Source organism: Helicoverpa armigera, chromosome 12 (assembly GCF_030705265.1).
Source record: "Helicoverpa armigera isolate CAAS_96S chromosome 12, ASM3070526v1, whole genome shotgun sequence".
NCBI classification, from domain to species: Eukaryota; Metazoa; Arthropoda; class Insecta; order Lepidoptera; family Noctuidae; genus Helicoverpa; species Helicoverpa armigera.
Window position 1 is genome coordinate 9,665,503 of NC_087131.1, and position 25,156 is coordinate 9,690,658.

Here is a 25,156-nt window from a genome sequence, read left to right on the forward strand (position 1 = left end):
AGTAGCAGTCATGAAAAAAATGCTTGCAGATTTAGATACTAGCGTCTACAACCATGATTCGATTGATAGTCAGGTCTTCTAATAGACGATGAGTTTACAATGTCCAAACGGATATCCTAGGCTGAGCTTGGCCTTCTCGCAAAGAGCTTTGGGCGTCTTAAAGTCAGGCGGATTTATTATTGAATGCACAAAATTAAAGAACGGATAATTTTGAGGATATGTGACGCTTGAGACAGAAGGTTATTTTCTAACTCCTTTTTATTAAACCCAAATCTAAAATATCTATTTACCTTCTTCATTGCAGGAGTGCACAGGGTCTATCTGCCTTGCCTACGGCCTGGAATCATGCCAGTGTGCCGCACGTAAGGACGACCCGCGCTCAGCATGCGAGCTGTGCTGCCGCAAGCCGGGAGGCGCCTGCATGTCTTCCTTCGACTGGAACACTGCGCCCTATGACGTGCCCGACATGTATGCTAAACCGGGCACGCCGTGCAATGATTATAATGGGTAAGTTATTTGCGAAAAGGGGCAAAATTATACAGATACTAACTTCGCTCGCGTGGCGTGTTGATAAAAAGTAGCCTATGTGTTTATCAAGGGTATATATCACTTATCTACATACCAAATTTCAACCAAGCCAGCCGTTTTTGCGTGAAAGAATAGCAAACATACATTATCACAAACTTTCACATTTATAATAATAGGAAGTAGGATTAGTTTAGGATTAGGATTTTCTCGTAATAGACTGGACTGACAAATAATAGATTGACAAGTTAGCACTGGCAGACAGAAGCCGATAAATCAAGGTTAAGCAGCTTAAGCCGCTTTCGTCCTGTGGTAAAGTGGCCGTCTGTTAAAGCGAGACTAATCCTATGACGCCCTTGACTGGCATTTATATTTCTTTGGCGATTGTCACCCTAGGCCACCCTAGGCTAACTTGCTTACTATCTTTGCTATAAATTGCAGACGTGCCGACTTCTGGGGATTTAGATGCGAAGCTGTGACCGGTCTCTAAAATCCATATAAATGTGAAGTTTTATTATTTACAAAACGTTTCTTCATCTTCATTTCTTTTACTTAATGATCAATCCATCTCGGAACGATACAAAGGTTCATGATGATAATTAACATACCATAATAAAATTCTAGTTATTGCGACGTGTTCCAACGCTGCCGCGAGGTGGACCCGTCAGGGCCGCTGGCGACGCTGCGCAAGCTGCTGCTGTCGGACGAGAGCATTGCTGGCTTCAAGCGCTGGGTGCTCAAGCACTGGTACGCCGTGCTGCTTATACTGCTCGCGGTTATTGCTCTACTGGTGAGTATTTAATTTATATTTTTTTTATATTGTACCGCCTTTAATTAGCACTTCTATAGAATCGTTCAGTTTTTGAGATGTATTCCAACAGGCAATCTTGTTGTATAGCGATATTAGCGAAAACTAGAAATGTTTGGTTTATGTGATGAATATGGAACCTATTCAAATATATGGACAATAAAACAACTTGCTTTTTTTGTGGGTGTTCTTCAGAAATTTCTTCCGCCAACATTTACCTAGACAGCAAAATGATAGTTCGATATTGGAAGAAAGTGTCCATTAGAGAAAAAATCGCCCATACCCGTTCTGAACGAACTCGCAGTATTTACATAATGCTGCATGTTTATGTTTTGTTTAGGTTTTAATTTAAAACTGTTTTGTTCAGCGATGCTGCAGCGCTCTTGATGTTGCGGTAGAAATCGACACTAAGTGTTAGTGTCTAGCTTAGGTTTAACTCCTCAGGGAAGGTATATCGACAATACTTATTCGTAAGCTAGATGATTTCGGTATTTTCTTGCTAGACTTGTTTTGCATTTTCACAGGGAAGGTAAAGCTAAATTACGTATCACACAATGCTACTACGTATATGCGTTTCGGAGTATTTCCTCATTCATATAGGCTAAGAAACGTGTTTCTTAATTATCTGTCATAACATGAAATAAAAGACAACATTTCAACGCCTTCATCCACATATAGGCTTCCAATCATTTACCTACTTTTAAGAAACGTTTTCACCAATAACCAAACCCTTTATAAACAATACCTAACTTACGGTTGTATTCTAGGTGGCAAGCACACGTTTCTTGGGTCGGCACGGTAAGAAGCTCAAGTCTGTGACCATCATCCACTCGTCCACCACTGAAACCGTCCGCCTGCCTGACGCTGCCGACCAGGGCCTGATCGTTCATACAGCTGTCAGGTAAAATATACATTCTACATGTTTATCCTACTTTATTTGTGCTCTGTTCATTTACAATTTGTAAGCATCGAATCTTACCTAGATGTTTATAGGAACAGGGCATAAGTCTTCCTTCAATATTCATGCTTGCATAGCTCTAACTAACATGTTTGCTTTTGCTCAATTTTGTGTTTTGTTGTTTCAGGTCAAAACTACCTCTTAAGAAGAAAGTGGCTCTTCGAACACGAGCTTATCGCAATAAGAAAGATCATAAGAAGTTAGGAGACAAAGCGTCTCCGCTTCACAGTGCCAATAAGAAGAGGGTAAGTTAGAATCGTGCCTGAGTCACGAATTAAAACACATCGTGCTTAATTATTTGATATGGCAATTATTTTGTGTCCTTTTTTACAGAAGCCGAATAGTCAAGCAAAATTAGAAGAAGTTCCTAAAATAGCTAAAGAAAGCACAGTTATCGTCACAAACGCCGAAGGCAAATCACCAAAACATGTGATACTTTCTAAACATAAAGGTAAAGTTAAAAAACGAAAGACGAAAATGAAAAAAGAAATAATAGACTACAGTTCAATGCAGAAACACCCCGCCTCTCCGATCAAAGATACCGAAGCTTTGAGTAAGGTGCAAAGGTGGCTTCTCAGTTCGCCGCAACCTGCTGCCATCCCCAAATCTAAATCCATTCCACTTGGGCTCACCGAGAGGACCCACAGACAAGTACAGAAAGGATCCAGAAAAACAAGACCGTCCAAGAGCGCCACCAACTTGCTGTCCGGCGAGAAGGCCCGGCTGCAAGTCGTGTTCAAACCTCCCTTCAGATTTAGTGTTAAAATATGCAAGAGTGATAAAACGAAAGTCGTCCTGGACAAATCTTCTAAGCCCGACATGGATAGGAAACGACACGAAGTTGCACCACTGCCAGCTCCCGCGGACGTGGCGAAAGCCAATCCAACCACTAAAACCCCTAAGCTCTCTAACTCCACGAGGGTTGTAGAAAATACTGCAACTCCCAGTGCTCCTAAAATAGAAAAAATACAAAACCAAGAAAATAAAACTCATGGTTATGCCAATTTACTACCTCGAAGTGCCAGTGACTGTAAGTTAACGAAAAAAATTCCCGAAGCTAAAGTTCGTAACGGACACAAAAAGAGTAACTCGGTAGGTCAAAAGAATGAGACCACCGAGAGCCGACAAAATTTAATCTCACAGGAAGATGGTGACAACGCTCATGTTTATGAAAATGTAGTGATGTCGCAAGATGCTTTCGTTCCTAAAAGTTGCAGTATGCCTCGACGACAGACCAGTGTCGGCGGCGGCATCGCTCGGCAGAGCAGTTACGGCCATTTACCTAGAGCTCAAATCCGCCCACATAGACATAGTACAAACAATATAAGCAGGTCCAGAAATAGCAGCTCCTCTGAACTGGAACACTTTTACAATGTTATCGAATCGCTGCGAAAGAATAATGCCAACGATGTAAATACTTGTAATACGAATACGAGCAGTTCGTCTGGCAGCAGTCGCCACGACAGCGCGCTTCTTAAGCACAGCTCCAGCTCCAGGCAGGGCGGCAGCAAAACTTCACGTCAAAACAGTCTAGTCGACAAGCCGGCGCGGTGCAGCCCCACTGAGACCTCCAAACTGAAGAGGCAACTCAGCGAAGTGGAACTGGCCAAATCCCACGGCGACAGCGGGCTGAGGGGCTTCCAGTTGGTGGTGGGGAAGGATAAGTTAAAAAGACAGTTAAGTGATAACGAGCTGTGCAAGTCCCGCGTGCAGCTGGCGATGCCGATGTCGGCGGGCGCGGAGCCGCGGCAGGCGTTCTGCTGGCGGGCGGAGGGCGAGGCGCGGCGGCACGAGCGGCACAAGCGGCCCGCCTACACCTTCGGCGACCTCAAGCACGGCCTGCCCAGCGCCACCGACCCGCCGCCCGACGACGACGTCCACATCTCCCCCGAGGAGTTCTTAAATATTATTGATAATTAAGTATTATTGGGGACGAGTAAGCGTACTATGGCCGCGATCGGTCATTTAAATATGAACAAATAATTAACGTGTATATTAGATACCTATTTGCAAGATGTACTATTGTCGGCTGGTGTAAATATTGTAATTTGCTTTTAATATTAGTACTAATGTAACCTGCCACTGAAACAGACCATTGCTCAGTTTGTCGCTCCCATCGTACCATTGGGAATTTAATAAGAAGTACATACGTTATAATAATATCGATCAAAGAAGTACATTTTATTTTTTAGAGCTTTTTTGAGACTTTTTTTTTTCGCCGTGAATTTGTATTATTAAGATTTTTTTTACTTTTATTTTTTTTGATAAAGTATTTTTTTTTTGTATTATTAACTTTTACAATCATAGGGTTGTGTAACATTATACCCACTTATAACTATGTATAGTGAAAAATTATGGCGTAGTAGTACATAGAAAGCTGGCAATGATCTAGTTTCACTGAACGATCTCTATAAAATGAATCTCTATTTTTTCTACATGCTATGTATTGTACAAATTTACTCAAACCTATGTAAAGTGTTCATGTAAGATTATTTAATTACTTTAAAATACTTTACGTCATTCGAGTTCATTTTATATCTTTTTTTATTTTTTCTAACATGTTTTTTTTATTTAAATAGCTGTCAATTAGCATGTCAATCTGTTAACATTATAGTCGTTTAAGAATATTGCCTGTAAACCATAATATTCGGAAAAAAAGAACAAAGTAATTATAATTTAATAAGCAAGACTGACATAGGATCCTATTATGTGAGTATATAAATACACGTTTAACAATCAAGGTTTCAAATAAAATTAAATAAAAAAAATGATTGAACTTGCCAACTTACTCAGTATGATTGTATTGTATGTATATTGCATTGTTACTTACATTTTATTTTGCGTGGGTACCAGTGTGCGTATTTAAGCATCCATTATCTGAAACATGATAGAATCCTATGAAATTCTGTTGTATAAACAATAATTAAAAACGAACGTAAAACGGTTTTATTGATAAAAATATTTTTCTATACGTATTGGATAATCAAACTAAATAACAGACTCGTACGTAAGCGAACTCATGGCTGTAACTATGTTCTTTACACTTTAGTTCTGCAATATCTGGGATGGAATGTGTTTTTTTAATTCACGTATTAGTATGACAATATCGTAGTGCATAATGTAAGTAAATTATATCTCTTCGAAATATTGTAATTGTTAATAATGCTGTCTAGTGGTTAAGTACAATTTTTTTTTGTTAAGTTCCCGCCTAAATTAGGACTTGTGATAAATTAATTTTTGTCTATGATTTTTTTTATTCAATGAGTGTTGCATAATAAAAAAATATATTATGTCTCAATGATACTGCAATTTGCCATAAAACAATGATAAATATTACTTATGTTGAATAAAACGACTGTTACCAAACATCGTAACATTACTTTTGAAAAATAAGAGAGATAATAAAGACTTATTTTTCAATTCTCATATATTTTGTATCTGCTATTTTATTGCAAGTTAAAAGTTTGAAAAAAGGAAGATGCCTCGGTCAGTATTTTTTTTATAATATGTCTTGATTAGGTGCAACATTGGTCCGGTTAACCCAGTAATCGATTACGCGATGTATAAAAAGAACCAAGTCTTCCCTCTTTGTTTTTTATCATAAAAATCCGCATACAACGACTTGTCAGCTCATCCTGACCCAGCGAAATTTCATATAGCACTCAAAAAAGTTTATATTATATACAGTATTGATGACCATATATTATTGTCATGACGGTGGTTTAATTTCTATCTCAGATATTATTCAGAATGTGTTCCAGTATTTTTGTGAGTCGTGCGAAAGCTTTGCGGCTGTGGCACAGCGTTTATGAGCTTCGACGTAGGGAGGTAAGGGTAAAACGTAAAAGCTATTGTATTGTATAGGAACTGATTTCTAAGAAGATCCTAAAGTATTGAAAATGTTACAAATTTGTATTTTATAAAAATACTGATGTGGACAATGTGATGATATCTATAAGCAAGGACACATCCGCTGGATTAATGACTAGTGCTTATACTTAGATATTTGCATTTATCCATGGTTATATTCTAGAAATCTATTTGTCTTGAGTGAGTTTGTTTTTCTTGTAAAAATCTATTAACTCTTCCTTAATAAAATGTTCGATTTAAGTACATGTTAATTGTGAATTTGATATTATATAATTAAATGTGACTAGATTCTATACATCTATTTAATGGTTTTATAGTCTGGAAAAACTTTCCCTCGATGGATTATATGACACTAACATTATTATTATTAAACTATCTTTAATTTACTTACAATACAGATCTTTGTGATGTTAGGTATCTGACTATAATCTCACTGTATTTGTTCCAAGTGCCTTATGAACAAATCATTATTACATTCCTACTTACATTCCAAATTTTATGCCTATTCTTAGTTTAAACTTTCTCGTTACACTGGATTTATTATTACCTATATGAAAATATTTCTTCAAACTGTAAAGTTATGATCTGATCGCAAAATCGTTTTTGTTATCAATTTTAAGTACTTAATTAGCCTGTGATAGAATACCTACGTCTAAACATGTATTATATTTCAGTTGTTCTTCAAAATGTGTTAATTTATTGTATATCCACCGTTAACATTACTAGATGTATCCACTATGAATACAAATTTGTAATAAATTCATTTTCTAACATTTTACTATTTTTTTTCTGCATTTTTAATGGATTAAAAAGACTCCAACAATAAGAAATGTCTGTTATTTTTTTTGCTTACCTAATGAAAATAAAAACTTGATCCCAGAACAGATACACATAGGTAGGTACACTTATTATAGTTCATTATTTTTTAAGACACACACTGCTTTTGCTTTATTCATTCTCAATTAAAAACTTTTTGATGCGACCATAAACACGTTCTATAAATGATTTTTAAATGCCATTCTACAATTTTCTCGTTAGTGTTTTATTTAACCTATCAAATAGTGACAAAATATTGGCAAAGTGCTTGTTGTAATGAATAATTTAATTCGAAATGGCTCCAATTCGATATAGCCTCCACTATGAAGATTATTCTGAACATTTGATGTCAAGATTTGGTAAACTCTTACAAATGCAATCTTTAGTCGACATGACGTTAATGTGTAGCTCTCATACTTTGCGAGTTCATAAAGCTGTACTTGCTGCGAGTAGTGCTTACTTTCAGGTAAAAGTTCTATTAGCATCAGATAGTTATTAAGGCTTATGTGCTATCGTTATAGCTACTGCGAAAAATGTTTTAGGAGGTGCTACAAAAACAAACGGGAGAGCCTCTAATAATCCTAAAGATGCGCTTCAGTGTATTGAAATGCTTAGTAGAATTCATGTACTGTGGAAAAACTCAGTGCCTTGAAGAGAATTTGGATGAACTTGTATCTGCAGCACAGTTCTTAAAAATTAAAGGACTTTCGAAAGTCACTAAGGAAGGTCTTGGTATTGCAAATAACAGTAAGTCCCTAAATATATGACGTTTGGTTACCAGTGTTAAAAAACTAATTTGTATAAGTAATAGTTTATAAATAAGATTGTTTTACTCCCATTTAAGTAATTAGATGACTATGTTTTAAGGTGAAATGCCAGTCTTCACGCCGCCTGTTGTGATAAACAGACCTCCGCAATCACTTATTGATTTGCATTCTCAGGTACTTTCTAGTCATTACCATCCTAATAAAATGATACCAATTATCTCCAAATAAATTATCTTTCAAATATCGTTATTTTTGGTAGATAAACGTACCTATAGTACCACGTAGTTTAATTTTCCCAATCAAAGCCTCCTGGATTTTGGGCGGTATCTCTAGCGTAGATCTTGAAATGATATTTTTTACCCATTAAGTAGGAACATTTTTACACATGAAAATACGAAATATATTCAACACTTTCCATTTTACAATCGGTAGACAGATAATCAAGCCCTAGATTTTCCTAGGAGTAAATGTGACATACGTTCAGTTCACCGTCTGAGTCGGTTTTCTTAAAACAACGGTCTGCTAAAAAAACTTACAGTTTACGTTTCAAAAATGAACAATTCTTTTAAGAAAAGCGACGATATGTTGTCGATAAACTATATGCCTATAATGGCAAGGCAACCTAATATTTATCAACAATTAATCATATTCAAGGATACCGACAGTACCAAAGCGCAGCAGTCGTCACAGCTGGCACCAGCTACTAGTACAAGCCAGCCAGTGGATAGTCTCGGTCGAATGAATAAGGTTTGTATACCTCATATGCAACATATTTGAAAGTCGTTAAGTCAGAAGCCAAAGAGTCTGACAAAAAGTTTAACCACGTGGTATTGGGTTGCCCGGTTAACTAGGTTGAGGAGAACAAATAATATCTCCATATAAAACACTGGTACTCAGCTGCATCCGGTTAGACTGGAAGCAGACCTGACCACCAGACTGGACCCAAACTTTGGAAAGAGGCCATTCATATGATGGGAGAAGGCATCTTAGTAAAAAACTGTAGTTGACAACTAATGTACACAAATTCTATAGGTACTTTTATCTGCTGAACTGCCAAAAACCTCATAATTTTATTTCAGGACATGGTAGTCCGCATTCCGTTTGACATTGAAAATGGAGGCAGTGCGCCTACAGTCGACTACCCCGACGTGCCGAGGGCTATCAAACCACGCCGCGGAAGACCGAGCGTTAGGGTAAGGAACCTGCAAAATTGCCAATTTTATTCTCCTTATGTATGTATTAAACTTGAACACCTGATAACTTATCCAAAGTATATAAATTATGTCTACTACTACTTCTAAGAAATGAAACACTATCAGCAGGTCATAGATATCTTGAATATAAATATAAATGCTGTTTTGTACCTCGCAGCGAGCAGGGGCATGGGAGGGAGCTGGATCACTAGGCCGTGCTGCCGAACGAGCCTTGCTGCGACGAGAACAGGACTCACGCAAGGCCATACACCAGTTGAAACATTTGCAGACTAGACATATGCAGGTAAAACCTATAAAATCCCGGTGAACGAACATTGACCACTTAAACAACTTTACCGTTTCATAAAAGGAACGAAATATTTTTCCCCAGGACTATATGGACCGAGTGACTCTCTCACAAGCCGTCAACAGCATTTGCGGCCCAGAATCTTCAACCAACTACATGAATATCGACAACGATCTCATGTATATGGATCAAACGGTCTCGTCCAACGTGCTTGATCCCACCATCGCATATAATAAAGAGCACTCGATAGGCAATGAAACGATCACTAGCTATTCCAACACCAATCCCACCAGTTCTGCTGAAACGTCCACAAGTGGTATTAGTACGGCTATGTCTCAATACGTTAATGCGTTGAAAAATGCAGGACTTCCTACAGATTTGCCAATTCTCTTTGAATCTGGAGATGGTTCCTACATCAACGTCAATGAACAAGTACTACTAGACATGGTGCAAAGCAGCGAAATTCAATACGAAGTTATAGAACAACCAAATATAATCGAAAAGGTTGCAGACCCGAGTGAAATAAAGAGCATCGATGATCTATCGAAATCTATAGAAAGAGGAGAAATGCTTCTTGGAAATAAAGGGTATGGTTCAAACTCTGATTACGATAAAGATTCTTCTCAATACAATCGCAACGAAGATACGATCAACAGCCTGAACGCGATACTACCAGATAACTTGGAATCCTTCGAAGAACAGCAAAACTATGTTGTGTTAGACCCGCGCTTACAAGAAAATAACAGTTCAATAGATCATGTAAATGCTCATGACTTCTCCTGCATCGACGGTGACATGCAATTCTTCACTAAATCTATGAGCGATGACGTAAAGAAATATTACGAAGATCAGCAACTACATGACGCTCGAGTTATTGAGCAGTTATGTCCTACAAGTAATTCATTAGACACGAATTTCAGTATTTCATTACTTGACACAAAGAGTTCACATTTGAGTTCAAACTTAAGTCAACAGTATAATCCTCTTAACCCTGAAGATTTGAGAAGGAACGAAGACTGCTATGACTTCGGGCTGCAACTACCACAAAGTGCGGTTTTTAAAGAAGATGCTCTTGATTGCCTGATGTCGACACCGAAACGTAATGATGACGACCAAAATACTTACGAGGATAGCACACAGCTAGATCAACGGGCGCAGGAGAGAGATGAAATTATAAAAGATCTAATGAACATTGAGAACAAAATGAATATGGTACATAAACATGATTCGATAGCTAAGAATGATCAAGACAATTTAAATTCAAGCTCTAACGTTCCAGATTTTAACGTGAATCCGCTGAATGTTCCAAACGTGTTTGAGAATGAGTCTGAAAATAGTAAAGAATTAAACAATTCAAAGAACAGTAATGGAGACTTGTCTGCAACAATAACTTCGAGTGGATTGCAGTGGGACAGTTTAGACATCAATAGCAAAGAACCCGATGAAACTGACGACAACGTAGGAAACGATTGTGGAACTAACAACGAAAGCCAAATCGATTCGCTGACGTCAGAATCTCAGTATCAAGATTCTGTGATAGATTTAACTGGGCCTGTAAATGTCAAAGCCGAGCAATGGGGCGATATAATGACTGAAACCGATGAACTGAATAAAGAAAATGAACAGCCTACTGCAAACGATAACAACATTAATTCTACGATAGAAAATAATATTCCATATGCAGTGGGATTGCTGCCTCTAAAACAGGTCCAACCAGCAGAAGATGGAAGTTTATTGAAAAGGAAAAATTCCATTGATGTTGATTTACTAGATAATGTAGATGCTAAATGTTTAAAACGTAAGGTCAAATACAAGAAATTGTGATAAAATGTTGCTGTGTTTATAATAAATAAATTAAATATCCTACCTTTTTCATTTATTCACTCCACACGTGAAACAAAAAGTTACTTAGGGTAGGGTGGTAGCCAATGAACCACCAAAAGTTTGGAGATCTCTAGCGCGCTCGTTTTTACAGTCTAAGAAAATATTTTTGTCTCAAATGATAGGTTATTTAATAAGCTGCCAAATTGTGTTGAAATAAGTGGAAAACATTTGCTGTTGCCTAATTTATACATGTTTTTTTAAAACATGAGAAATGGTTCATAGCGTACTCCTAGGGGTACACAAAGAACCGGGGGGGTGGTACTAAATGAACCATGTGGTACACAATGAATCACGGTAATATAAAAAAAAACATTATTATTTGTTTTAAAGAAAAATAAATACACTATTTATAACTTTTTATAATAATTAAGTTTCGGGTTATATATACGTATAGGAACCAACAAATCAGCCTTAAAACTTAATTTTTAACAATAATTATGAACATCTTAAAAGTTACGCACAAACTCTTTCCGGGAAAAAAGAAAAAAACATTTTGTACTTGTATATTTATATTAATTAAAATGCTCTTAGCATTATAAAGTCGACGTGTTTTTATCACATTCAGACTTATGTTTTTTTATTGTCCAAATCACAAATTGTAACAATCAACATTTCTTTATGCTGTCTTCATGTTGGGCAGTAAGAAATTTACTTGCATCATAATGGGGCTCTAGTTTACAAGACGGATTGTTCCTGTACTTTGTTTGTGACATATCTTCACACAAACACGTCTGTCGCAATACTGGATAGAGAAGGTTGCAGTTTTTGCTGCTTTTCGAATGCTTAATCCCGACAAGTGTTTTTTCTATACCTCTTTGTGTAGCTTCCGCGGTGTGATACCCTTTTTACGTGCTTTCCTCCCTACCGTGTTTCGCCCCATGCTGAAATAGACGAATAATGGTAATTAATTATAGGTACTTAGAGAGAGACATTAACACTTAGAGGTTAACTGTCTAATAATACTTCCCATCTCATCATATATCATACAAAGCACTAAGATGTGGTACACAATACACAATGAACCGTGGTTCATTGCTTACCCAGGATAAATGGCTCACAGCGTACCCACCCCCTCTTAGGAAATGTTAGGTCATGTTTTATACAAAAACCGTTGAGAATTAATTCCAAAAAATAGTCTTAGATAAGCCTAATGATCTACATTACACATACAATTTACACATAGTTAAGTAAGAGTTAGATTATTAAAGTAACAACAAAAAGAAACTCACCTTTTTTTGTCGTTTTTGCTTGAGTAGAAGACTAAGACGCGGCTCACAGGTGAGTATATCGCGACAGACCCACGGCGAATAGACCAAACTTCTTGACGTGGCAAGGGAGTCTCGACATAATTTTTGCGCGAGCTAGCAACGTTAGGTATGGCCGGTAGGTACTATGGTTCATACTGTACACGCGGTTCATTGGCTACCACCCTACCCTACCCGCCATCTAAAGACCATGAATTCTGCTTTTAGAAAAAAAAAAAAAAAACAAAATTCCCTCAACCTTAATCTGAGTGCGTAGTGCGAGTTTTGCAAGTTAACTTGCTCGATGCCTAATTATCATACAACTGAATTACGTTGCAATAATTTTAGAACTGTCTATTTAATACAGGCTGTCATCGGCACTTGGTTGTATTATAAACGCGCTCACTTGCGAAATAGTAAACATCATTACCCGGAAAAATGAATTAACATGCTATATTCTAATGTGATGTAGATTTCTGACACTTACGCGAATATTAGACATTTAAATAAAACTACTTTTACGGATTTTATCGCGGTTATATTAATATTATTTAATCCCGACGTTTCGGATCCTTTACTTACAGCATCCATGGTCACGGGCAGACTAAGGTGTTGGTCGTCTTGATATATTAGTTACAAACAGCTACCCTACATTTTGTTGATTATTATTGACAATCCGATTCACGCAAAACGAGCTCATTGTATCCTTAGGTCGAGCAGTTGTAGGCTTGGATTTTGATGGGATTCCAAGCAGGTGGTATGCACCAGCCATCTTCTCTATTGAAATTGTGTGTGTTTTTTAATTTCAATAGCCTCGCGAATCATCCTAGGAAGGAATCGGTTTTCTTTTGCAAGGACTTGTGGTTTATCAAATCTGATGTAATGCTGGGCCTTGTCTAGTGTGTGTTCACAAACTGCTGACTGTCTGGAACGGCGGTGTTTGACATCGGCGATGTGTTCTTTTACGCGGGTCGTTATGCTTCTTTTAGCACTAACTTGGTAACTAATATATCAAGACGACCAACACCTTAGTCTGCCCGTGACCATGAATGCTGTAAAGGATCCGAAACGTCGGGATTAAATAATATTAATATAACCGCGATAAAATCCGTAAAAATAGTTTTATTTACATGTGATGTAGCATACGACTCTTTACTTCAGCCAAGTTATAATTACGTATCGAGCGCGTAAACTTATAAAACTCGGAATCAGCACTGTTACCTCGAATATCTTGGAATTAACTCTGGATCGATATGGACTTTTGATAAGTAGCTACTTATTTAGCTTCTGCCAGCAGTTTCACCCGCATCCCATGAACCTCTGCACGATCCCGGACAAAAAGTAGCCTATAGCCTTTCTTGATAAATGGGCTATAGGTATATAACACTGAAAGGATTTTTCAATTCTGACTAGTAGTTAATGAGATTGGCGCGTGCAAATAAACTTCAACTTTATACTATTAGTATAGATGGTGAACCCAAGGTCTCCATCAAAGTTCAGCTTTTTGTCCCCAACCTTACCAAATCGGAGATGAGATGATGTTTACAGCCTCGGTGTACGTGTACAGGGCCGGCCCTAGGGCAGTGAGTGAGGTGCAATCGTATATCGAGCGCCATCAAGGGAGGCGCCGGATTCATCTCACTTAAGAGGCTTTTGGAATAAATAAAATAGGTACCATATAATTTAATATATCTTTTACTTGAAACAAATACATATTAAAATGACAATTTTAACATTTATAAGGCATTTCATATTCTTTTACATCTAGTACACTACAACAATTATCGGAAATATTGAGATTCATTTTAGCAGGCATACAGTAGGCGGGATTAGTGTACTAACTTGATATACATTGTAAAGTTCCACATATTTAATAAGCCTTTTTGTTCTTGTTTAAATTATAATTACATAATGAATCAAAGCAATGATGTAGCTGACATGAGTTAATGATTTGAAAGCTTTAACATTTAAAGTGGAAACAGCTCGCCATATCTGTTATTGGGTAACGTTAAATGTTATACACGTCGTGTATCCTCTATTTGCAGGTAGGTACTAAATAAACAGAAAACAAATTGTCATGTTATTCCTAAACTCGTATTTGAACACTTGTATAAAATATAAATATAAAAATAAAGTATATATTCGAAATAAATCAGATCAAATGTTATAATGGCTCGGATTGGTGGTTATAATAGCTACATTACAAATAGCTGTTACATTTAACAAAATATTATCCTTAATCTACCCTATGTGATATGGACCTATATCAAAGAATTTTATATAAATTCCGCTTACTAAATCAGTAATATCAAATGTTATTAAATTACTTATTGTCAATAAAAAATTGACAGGTAATTACAATTATTACAAAAATAGTAGAATATACATATTTATGAGAAAAGAGTAAAACTACATACAATCGTTATCAATAAAGGTTATGAACTAACTACAGCTATCAACACAATATTCACCTGTTTAACAGAAAAGTCGTAAAGTTAGACAATGAAATGATCGCGGTGCTTTGTGCTTACCTGAATTCAAGCAGTGAAAAAGTTTTGAGTAGAAAAATATAACTAAAACCAGTCTACTAGTTACAGCTACGGACAAAGTAAAGTCACACAAGTAAATCTAACTTAAGCTCTAAACAAGTCACTATGTAAGTTGATTTTAAGCTCATAAAAAATATAAATAAAATATCATAATTAAAAATATGAGCGAAAGTAATGGCCGGACGCATATCACAACCTAACATCAGATAACAAAAAAAAGGAATGCAACATGAGTTAAGGTACATAATTATGAAGAAAAAGATGCAAAATTTGTACATCACGAGACAACCCATTTACACGAGAAAGCGAATAGAAGAGAGGTAAAGAATATCGCTAAAGTTTGTAAATGTTTGTGGGCGGAGCTTCTAGCGCTGTATCCGTACGAATCTGTGTGATAATCTCCCATTTGGAAGGTGATGGCTGGAGAAGACATTCTGCCGTCGCCACCATTCGAGTACGCTAGAACACGCAAGTTATACGACTTGCCTGGCGTTAGGTTCATGACGTAAGCCTCTAGCTTATGTTCGACAAGCACTATCGTGTCGTTCGCTGTGCTCATGTCTTGGTCTATCTCCCATACGCGCACCTGAAAATAACATTTTGTTATAGAAATGAAATAATGAAAAAATACCGATCTCAAACTCCAAACGTCAGCTATAAAAGAACCACATTTGCATCCTAAATATTGAACTAAATTATTAATCTTGTTCCTATCAAATATTTGCTGTTTACCTTGTAGCCAAGCAGGGGTTCCTCTTCATCAGTAGGCTGTACGTATCTCCACACGACGCGCACTGTCGTCGGGTTATACGCCCATACGTTGACGGACGCCGGCGGTTTCTGCGGCGCTTTGCGGAACGTACGCTCCAAGTACCGCTCGCTCTCAGGACCCTCGCCTGCCGCGTTAAATGCCATTACCTGCAAAAAGACCCCATTATCAATATCATACAAACAAAGCAATATTATTGAGAAAAAAGAAGATATGTATGTTTATTTTGTAGACTGCGATAAGAAGGTCAATACAAATTACTTATTTTTATTAAACTACAAATTGTTGCACTGATAACTTTTAAGTATCCTTCACAATTTGTGCTAATCGGTTGGACTTATTAATATGCAAAATAAAGATATGAAAAAAGTTATATTACCTTTACAAAATAGTATGTATCAGGTTGTAGACCAACAATAAGAGCCCAGTTGCGCGTCGTTCGGGAGAGGTAGTAGATACATTCTTCTTCTTTATTCGCCTGCTTCCAGTACTTGAGACGATGTCCAATCAACTTGCCACGCAATCTCTCACGCGACTGATCGATGGGGTTCCAGGTGACGTTGAGAGACGTGGAGTTGAAGGACCTGGCGAACACCATCTGAGGAGCCACCTGCGGCATGTCCTCCGCAGAATATATCGTCACTACCTCGCTCTCCGGACCCACGCCGATCTCGTTGTACGCCTGCACCTTCACATCATATGGGGTATAGAAATAAGTTGTCGATATATGTACGACATATGTTCCAATGTTACCATACTTCTTGAGAGACAACGATTGGAATTCCACTTCGGTACCATTTCGGCGCCAGAATATTTTATAGTAAATCCCTGGTCCATTCTGCAAAGACCGCGGTAATGGGGTCCACGTAATAGTAAGGTCACCAGTTTTTCCACCACCACCTCCCACATTTGCAGGTGCCACGTATGGCCTATCAGCAGGAGTAGAGAATTGTGGACTGGGTGCAGAGGGCTTTCCAGGTCCCAATAGGTTTACGGCTTGAACCCTAAATTCGTAGATAGCCCATGGCATTAGTGTCGTGGTTACGGTGGCACGTTTGCGTCCATTGTATCGGTCAATCTCCATGACATTGACGACATTATCGTTTATAGTGTACCACGAGGAGTTCCAGTGCGTGCGACCAGTAACAATGTAGCTCGTGATAGGTCGTCCGTTTGAATTGCTGTCGGTCCATTCTAAAGTGACAGAAGAACGTTGTATGTTGAGCGTCTGCAAGCCGCCGGGCGGACCGGGTGGTCCTTCAATTCGCAGTTGAGTATGCGATGAGATACGTCCTATAGCTGACTTCACTATACACTCGTAGTCTCCGACGTCCGATAGACTCACGTTTAGAATGGTGAGCTCACCTCCGTCGATTTTAATTCTCTTGTCAGCATACAGATCAGCTGCCTCCTTCATACGAATACCGTTGTGATTCCAGAGGTAAGCTGTGTCCAGCATGGGATCTATCTCGGCGTTACAATGTAGAAACACCACTTGGTTGACTTGTGTTGTGATTCTCGGAGGCAGTCGTTCCAGGAAGCGCGGCGCACGCAACACAATCAATCGTCCTCGGCTTTCGTCTGTTCCGTATTGGTTTTTGGCGACACATGTATACACGCCTTCATCATCCCTGGATAGTTGTCGAATTATGAGGTTTCCACTTTCAGCGATAAATCTCTTGCCACCAGCGCCGATAACGATATTATCTTTCTTCCAAGTAAATGTAGGCTTTGGAGCTGCTTCAGGATTACATTTCAGAGTAACATTGCCCCCCTCGGAACCATATGTTTCAGACTCAAGGGGACGCTTCTTAAATGACGGCTTTAAAGATAGCACTCTCAACTGTCCTGTAGAGAAACTGCCTTTAAGCTGATTCTTTGCTTCACACTGGTACATGCCTGGATCTCTAGTTGGGTCCAAGTACTTTATTATTAATACATTATCTTGTATAACATAACGATCTCTATCTTCAGATTCTAAAGTATCCATGGTAAGTTTCTCTCCATTTTTCCACCAAGTATAGTTAACATCTGGAATACCAAAAGCTTCACAATTCCAATGTAATTCACCTTTGTTGTCCATGTGCTTATTTGCTAGGGGAATAGTAAAGTTAGGCTTAGCTTGCACCTTAAGGAAGACACTGTTGGTTATGTGGGCTCTGTCATTCTTAACATCACAGATGTATTCACCTTCATCTTCAACTCCCACATTTGGTATTGTCAATACGCGATCATAGTTACTCAAATGAGCCTTTCTTGGCATATTGCTACCACGTCTTGTCCAATTGTAAGACGGTACTGGATAACCAAAAGAAACACATTCAAGCCGGACCTCCTGCCCTACAACTGGTGCTTCAGGAAAAACTTTAGGGAAATTATTTGGAAATTTAAGATGCTGGTAATCAGAATGTGGATAGACAAATAGTGGGAAGAATGGTCCATTGCGGCCTGCATCTGAAACCTGGCTCATCACATTACAACTGTAGTTTCCCCTGTCAATAGTCTCCAAAGCAGAGAAATAGAGACCTCCATCATAAGACACAAATACTCTCTTGTCTTCTTCTACCAGATTAGGAAAATAGTTCCTAGCCCATAAGAAGTTCACAGCAGGATAGTAGGATGGTGGATCACAATACATTACTTTGCCCCAATATTGGTTACCGCTTTCAACAGACCTCTTTTGATTAAATTCTCTAATAAAACCAAATGACAATCTCACTGATTCGGACCTGATTGTACCAAATTTATTGGAGGCAGTGCAGTGGTACCTTGCATTATCTTTATCTGTATCTGGGTTATAAATCATGAGTGTTCCTCCACTAAGAACAAATCTGGTGTCAACTAAAGGATCAATTTCAGTGAAGATAGGGCTGTCTACCTGATACTCTTCTCTGTACCACTTGTACACAGGTGCTGGGTAGCCTCCTGCTATACATGTCAACTGAACATGATAATTCCTCATAGGATCATATATTGTGTCTACAGGCTCCTTGATAAAGTAAGGTCCTCTAGGAATCCTCTCCGGATCATAAGTTTCCAGTCCGTAGGTAAATGACCTTTCTTCTTCAATAAGATAATGCAGTCTTTGTGTTTGTCCTTCACAAATAAAGTGATAATACTGGTTGCCTTCTACAGGAGATAAGCCCCAGCGCCCATCGAGTTGGGAGAACCTGTACACCAAGTAATCACGAGGCAATAAGTTATAACTGTTATATATTTGTGAATGATCATTGAAAAATGCATTTTCTAAACCAGTCAACTGTGAACCATCAGCATCATTGGACCAATACCCTGGTGATTGTTGGTGTGCACCAATATACCACGAACCTTTCTGGGGATCAAGTTTCATTAGATTTGTGATGATAAATCCATGTTCTTCTGGGCTGTTGACAGCCGCTAAGTCCGCTTCGTAAGCTAAACAAATCTTACGGGCCTCATTTCTAGGTCGGTCCGGCGACTTAGTAAAGCGGTAACACGATTCTCGGAATCTGATCCAATTTGGCGGACATCTGTATCTCTCCTCGTAGTCCAGGCCGGCGTAATAAGTTGCTGTATTTTGGGGATCAACCTCATTATCATTGGTGCCGAAGTTATCAGAGTTAAAGTTATCTTGGTAAAAAGAACTCTGACCCGAATTGTAATCGTTATTGTTCACTGGAAAGCTGCCGTAAGGTACTTGAGGGTTTGGACGGTATAGAGTACCATTCTGGTTATTATCCTGGTAAGGCTGCTGATTATAGTTGGGGTTGAACGTTCCACTGGACTCAGGAATCTGACTCCTCACGCAACTCGCCAATGCGAGAAGTAACAAAACACGCGTCATTTTCCGTTAATAAACAAAGAGAAAAATTACATTATTTTCATTTGATGAGTAGAAACCACTTTTGTGATGTTGGACACGTTTTTCACAAGGTATAGATATCACAGTTTCATTTTAAAATTCGTTTCTAATTTGAAAATAGCTTGATGATGACAAACACCTTGAAATGAAGCCTCGCCCAACCCACAAACTCAATCACTCAACTCACTCATTCAATCAAGGAACAATAGTTTTTATTCAACTTTAGGGATGTGCAAGAATACCGTAAAGGCTTATTTGACGTTTACGGTTTTTAGAATGTTGCAACACAAAAAAAATATGTGTCAAGAATTTTAAAGGATTACTGGAGCGAAAACTGTTTCGAAATTCCTTTTCAACCTAAACAGTTACTTAGGTAGTTTACATTTTTATTGTCAAACAGCTGTTTTTTGCAGTTTCACCCGTGACCTAGAATAGTCTCTTCCACACTCGGATAAAATATTGCCCTTGTCATCCGGGGGTAGTGCAGCTTCCCAAGGTTAAAAGAATGTTTAAAATAGGTTCGACTTTTCGTGAATTTTAGTACTTACTCCTTACTTATACTAGTATTAGTAAAGTTGATGATAGCATATAGGGCGTTTGCAGGGTTACACAGTTTGGCGGATACAACGCGGTGCCTTTTGTGGAATTCTCGGCAACACTACTCATACCGAATCAAAGGCCGGTTGACCCAGGTTGACCGAGTGCAAAAGATTGTTTTTTGTCAACTTGTTTTTATACAACCTAAAGGGCCTTAGTACAAAAACTTTAAACCCTGTTTTACACTTGTCTAATAAAATTTTGGCTGCAAAATGAACCATATGTCAACGTCATAATTTGACATTTTTTTAGACAAGGCATATACTGACGTTAAAAAGTTTTTGTGGTAAGACGGCAAATGTTTAGGGCTCTCTTCAAGTTTATTGAATGAAGAGGTGAGTTTGTATTCTAGATTTTAGCCCCTAATAAACTTAGATAACACACTTTATATAGGTACGAAAAATATATTCATAGCAGGTCGCCCGCAAATTCGTCCCTTGCATTTCGGAATATCTTTATTATTCGCATTATTTTATCATCATTGCAACCTATCCTGGTAAAGCCTAGGAGCTACAGAATAGTCTTTCTTTCCAATTAATGTTGGGTCAGTAATTCAATATTAGATTTTTACGCAATCAAGGTTGAGGGTAGTTAAAAATAAATAAAAATAAGTATGTTATTCATTGTTCACGGTTTTATTTTCCATGTTATCAACAAGAAATAAGAGTCAAATAATTATAGTAATACTTATACTGTAGGTATAGCTAAAACAGATAAAACATTACACGATTTCGATACCATTCAGAAAAGTATACAATTCTGTATAAATCGTTAGTTACATTTACTCCAAAAACTATCATTATTTTTCATACCATTTTTCCGCGCTCAAGATAATTCTCCTAATAATATTTCATCACAGATTAATAATGTACTTCTTCGTTTCTCGTTTTCACAAAGAAATAAATAGATAGGGCGGATAATGGCCTTGACTACTGCATATAAAAACTGCTACATTCGTACAGAGTCTCAAAATATTATACAGAAGTTGTGTGCTGCACCAAATAATGCCACATGAATTAAACATGTACTAATAGAACATCATTGGCATTACTTAGATCAGATATTTGCCGCTCCAAAATAAGTTAAAAAATAATTTGTTTACAGTTTCATCTTATTTACATTGTTACTGTTTTTGCGATATGCGTATATGATTTAATAAATTTTCCTATTTTTACAGGACTGTATAAATATAAAAACATAACTCATTTATAATTAATTCAAAAATATTGTACAATATTAATAAAAATATTTTGGGGAGACAATATTAGCAAACATAACAAAAGAACAAAAAATGCCATATTAAAATTAAAATTGATAAAGAAATTACTAGCATAATCTCAAAACATTACATAATTATATAACAGTTAATAGGTGATGTGATGCAGATAACGAAAATGACACTGGATAAACCCAGGTAGAAGAACTTGCCAAGGAGCGCACAATAATGTTCATAGAATCTACTTGCATACGATAGTGCACTTGTTCATGCGCAATGACTTAAGTACAACAGTCGTGTGCATAAGGCCATCCAACCCTGTGACTTGATACCTTCACTCCAATTACACAATAAAAATCATCTACATTTTCAAGAATAACCACGTATACTATTGCACACACAGTATAAGATTATGCTAACGCCTTACAATTAACAGTGTGGTAACTACATGTCGTTAATTTCCTAATATTATAATAGAATTACACTAATCATCTCGCCGCAGCATTACTTATTCACCTATCTACCCAATACACCGTACACCAACGTTAAATAGCACCCATTAGATTAGATTAGATTAGATTACTCGGGCTGGTTTCCGCAACTCCACGACAAAGCGCGTATTTTGCGTGTGAGGGTGATAATGGGTGTTTATTCACTCGATCCACCCCAACTCCTCGAGAAAAGCCAGCAGAGGTTTAATTTTGCTGACTATCTCTTGGATAGTACCTGGGTTACCGAAGTACTTAGCCCTGTATATGGCGGTTTCAGGGCAGTCTAGTAGCACGTGTGCCGCTGTTTCTTCTTCCCCCATGCAGGCTCTGCATAAGGGACTGTCTGTAACTCCTATAACATAGAGGTGTTTATTGAAGGAGCCGTGTCCAGTTAGAACTGCCGTAAACTTACGTAAATTCTGCTTTGATAGGCCCATCAGCTGTTTAGTGAGGCGATCGTTGATGGTCGGGAGGGCCATCTTCGCCTGCCTGCACGCGCTGTGGTTAGTCCAGAGGTGGTTGTGTTTGTGCCTAGTACGCTGTCTTACCAGTGTTCGTAGGTGGCCGAAGGGGAGTGGCAGTATGGGTTCTGGTCCTACTGCTGTTTGGTCTGATCCCCTTCTCGCCAGCTCATCCGCTGCATCGTTGCCTCGGGAGCCACTGTGTCCTTTTATCCATTGAATGGTTATGTTATTTAAACTGCCTACCTTGTTTAACCGTTGGTGGCACTCGTGTATAAGGCCGGAGTTTGCGCAGTGTTTGCTTAGGGCCTGTATTACTGCCATGCTATCTGAGAGTATTCGGATAGAGTGACCGGTTACTTCCCGCTTTATGACTGCTTCGGCCGCTAGGAGATGCCTATACATTCAGCTTGGAATACTGTATTATGTACTCCTAGGGTGTGAATATGTGTATGTTTAGGTCTTCTGAGAAGAGGCCTGAACCTGTGCCGGTGCTTGTTTTGGATCCGTCGGTGAAAATTCTTAGTTCTTTGGGATTATGTCCCTCGTAACGATGATCCTCAAAAAGTTGGATCCTGTATTTCTTATCGAATATAAAGACTTTGGGTATGCGGTCGTTTATAGCCTGCATAATGGGAAAGTCTGCATAAAGATTGTTTAGTATAGTTGTGTGTTTTGTAGGCAACTTGCTCCAGAGATTAAGGGTTTTGAGTCTTAGAGCCGTCATTGCTGCTTCTTGCTGTGCAAAGAGGTTCAGCGGCGGCAGACCTAGCATGGCTTCCAACGCTGCCGTTGGTGTTGTCCTCATGCCACCTGTGGCTGCCATGCAGGCTTGTCTTTGGACTCGCGCCAGTTTATTTGCGACTGTAGTTTGGTCGGTTTTGGGCCACCAGACTAAGGCGCCGTAAGTGATCATGGGGCGGATCACTGTTTTGTATAGCCATAGTATTATCTTAGGGGATAAGCCCCATTTCTTCCCTATCATTTTCTTACATTGCCAAAAAATAGCACCCATGAGAATATCGAACATTTAAAGCAAACATCTATACGCATTAAACTACATATTAAACTATTTACAATATTTACACAAGTTGTTCATTTATAGTATACACAACATCTCACAAGCCAGACTTTGAGTGAGACAAAAAAATGATTATGAAATGGCTGCCTTAAAATACACAGTCTCATAAAACGAATATGTTTATAATATTGTTCTTAAATGAGATACATGTTACATTACAATAATCAGTCAAGCTTGGTATTAAGATCTCGTTATTGAGCCGTCTTCAATCAAACGCGTGTATTATGTGTTTATTTAAAAACAATGTTATATTATGTACCTATGACATGAAAGCGTGTATCATGCCATTATGAATTGATTTACATACTAATCTGTAGTAAATCGTCGGTTTCCATCTCTCAAGTGATAAAGTTTCTTAAGAGATGGATACTTTTACAACTGAAAATGTCTCCAATCACATTCTAAAACGATTTAAAGATGACAATGCCAATCTAAAAAACGGCAATGACATATTTGAGTTGAATTAGGCCTTCTTCCGTGTCACCACTTCTTGTGTGTCATTTGATCAATGGGCGGCCTTACAGTTTGTCCTAGTGTCAGCTAACAAGTACGGTTTCAATCTTTAGCAGTTGCCTCAGTTTGTCAGTAACTCTAACGAGCGCCACTTTAGAAGCGCGCACGTTGACTTTCTCTCCGGCGCCGAGCAGCTGGTGACACTGCGCTCGCTCCAGGAACTCTTGCGTACGGATTTCACGAAGTAATTCCTTGGGTGATCCGGACCCACAGTGGATTTGCTTCAGTAGACTGTCTTTTGATTTGATCTGGAACGAGTAAATGATTAAATTAGTGACTGTCTAATAATTAAAATCTAAAAAAATAATACCTGCAACGAAACGTTTTTGTTCAACGGCATAAATAAGTCGTAAAAAAACTTACCTGTAATAAATTGGTGATATCCTGCAGCAAACACCACAGGCCGTCCGCCGGTTGACCAGTGGGGGTCCGAAGGCTGTAAAAGGGCGGCAGCGGAGCCTCGGTGCACTGGATCTCGATCATGGAGTCCGGGGGAGGGGGAGGTGAGGCCGGGGGCGGTGAGGATAGGGCATCGCATCCTATCTCCTCGCGATCTGCAATATCAAGAAGTTACTATTTAGATTTAAATACATCTGCTTCACTCCTATGTCCTATCCAGTACCATTTTTCTGGCTGCGGGATTGTTCGAAAGAGTTATCACGGCCCTGGTACATAATAGGCCTACGACTCCCTCACCGCTGCTGACCCACGGGAGGTCATTTGATGATTTTTGACGTCGTTAAAAAAACTTCTGAACACAAGTTTCTGTGAAACCTACCTATAATTTCAGTAGGTGGTGGAAATCGCCAGGGTTCAATAGCATTTCCCTGCACGTCGGCGATGTGTAGTCTCAGCAGAGTTGCTGCGGGTCCTTCCGTCAGTTCTTCTGGTGTCTGGCCCGCGTATGTACCGAGCAATGGATCCGCGCCGTACGCAAGAAGTAGACGTATAACTTCCACGTGACTGTTCTCACATGCTTCGTGTAAAGGTCTGTAAATAAAACATTTTATTTATTAGACACATCTTCAATATCTTCATCAATAACATAATTGGTGAACTTTCAGATTTTATGACTCACCTTATTCCTCCTTGTGCGGCAGCAGACACGTTTGCGCCGTATTGCAGCAGTAGTCTTGCTATTCTGACATGACCCTTAGCGGCTGCCACGTGTAGGGGCGTAAATCCAGCATTGTCTTTCGCCGAGGGGTCCGATTCCAATTTCTCCAAGCAATAAGCCACGCAGTCCTGTAAATAAGACAAACATTT

The 25,156-nt window shown here is 38.5% G+C and overlaps 4 protein-coding genes and 1 long non-coding RNA gene across 8 annotated transcripts in view; 3 read left to right on the plus strand and 2 right to left on the minus strand.

The window, feature by feature from the left end:
• The window catches only part of LOC110383922 (uncharacterized), a 118,119-nt gene extending 113,098 nt beyond the window's left edge, over positions 1–5,021 (plus strand). Inside the window, exons 11-15 of the mRNA XM_021344887.3 lie at positions 305–507; positions 1,150–1,315; positions 2,101–2,234; positions 2,419–2,536; positions 2,625–5,021. Of these exons, the coding sequence (XP_021200562.3) occupies positions 305–507; positions 1,150–1,315; positions 2,101–2,234; positions 2,419–2,536; positions 2,625–4,211 (2,208 nt within the window). The 3' untranslated portion in view covers positions 4,212–5,021. The remainder of the gene's footprint in view (positions 1–304; positions 508–1,149; positions 1,316–2,100; positions 2,235–2,418; positions 2,537–2,624) is intronic.
• Positions 5,022–5,029: 8 nt separating this feature from the next.
• LOC110384046 (uncharacterized) lies at positions 5,030–11,096 on the plus strand. The gene is made up of 7 exons (XM_021345093.3): positions 5,030–7,443; positions 7,520–7,724; positions 7,845–7,918; positions 8,399–8,491; positions 8,824–8,937; positions 9,116–9,241; positions 9,329–11,096. Exons 1-7 carry the CDS (start codon positions 7,273–7,275, stop codon positions 11,066–11,068), a joined length of 2,523 nt encoding a protein of 840 aa, XP_021200768.3. The 5' UTR covers positions 5,030–7,272; the 3' UTR covers positions 11,069–11,096.
• Positions 11,097–14,051: 2,955 nt separating this feature from the next.
• On the minus strand, positions 14,052–19,740 carry LOC110383910 (contactin). Its single transcript, XM_021344867.3, has 3 exons — positions 16,070–19,740; positions 15,654–15,839; positions 14,052–15,507 (listed from the first exon to the last, which is right to left on the minus strand). The coding sequence occupies exons 1-3, from the start codon at positions 19,511–19,513 to the stop codon at positions 15,199–15,201; spliced, it is 3,939 nt and encodes a 1,312-aa protein (XP_021200542.3). The 5' UTR covers positions 19,514–19,740; the 3' UTR covers positions 14,052–15,198.
• A 682-nt stretch (positions 19,741–20,422) lies between these two features.
• Positions 20,423–25,156, plus strand: part of LOC110383909 (uncharacterized) — a 62,980-nt gene continuing 58,246 nt past the window's right edge. Inside the window, exon 1 of the long non-coding RNA XR_002430116.3 lies at positions 20,423–20,463. This is a non-coding gene — a long non-coding RNA (uncharacterized LOC110383909). The remainder of the gene's footprint in view (positions 20,464–25,156) is intronic.
• Positions 22,739–25,156, minus strand: part of LOC110383903 (uncharacterized) — a 44,006-nt gene continuing 41,588 nt past the window's right edge. For all 4 annotated transcript variants that reach the window (XM_021344863.3, XM_021344862.3, XM_049838835.2 and 1 more), the window contains 4 exons: positions 24,969–25,135; positions 24,669–24,880; positions 24,254–24,444; positions 22,739–24,138 (listed from right to left, as the gene is read on the minus strand). In XM_021344863.3, coding sequence (XP_021200538.3) covers positions 23,914–24,138; positions 24,254–24,444; positions 24,669–24,880; positions 24,969–25,135 — 795 coding nt within the window. In that variant the 3' untranslated portion in view covers positions 22,739–23,913. The remainder of the gene's footprint in view (positions 24,139–24,253; positions 24,445–24,668; positions 24,881–24,968; positions 25,136–25,156) is intronic.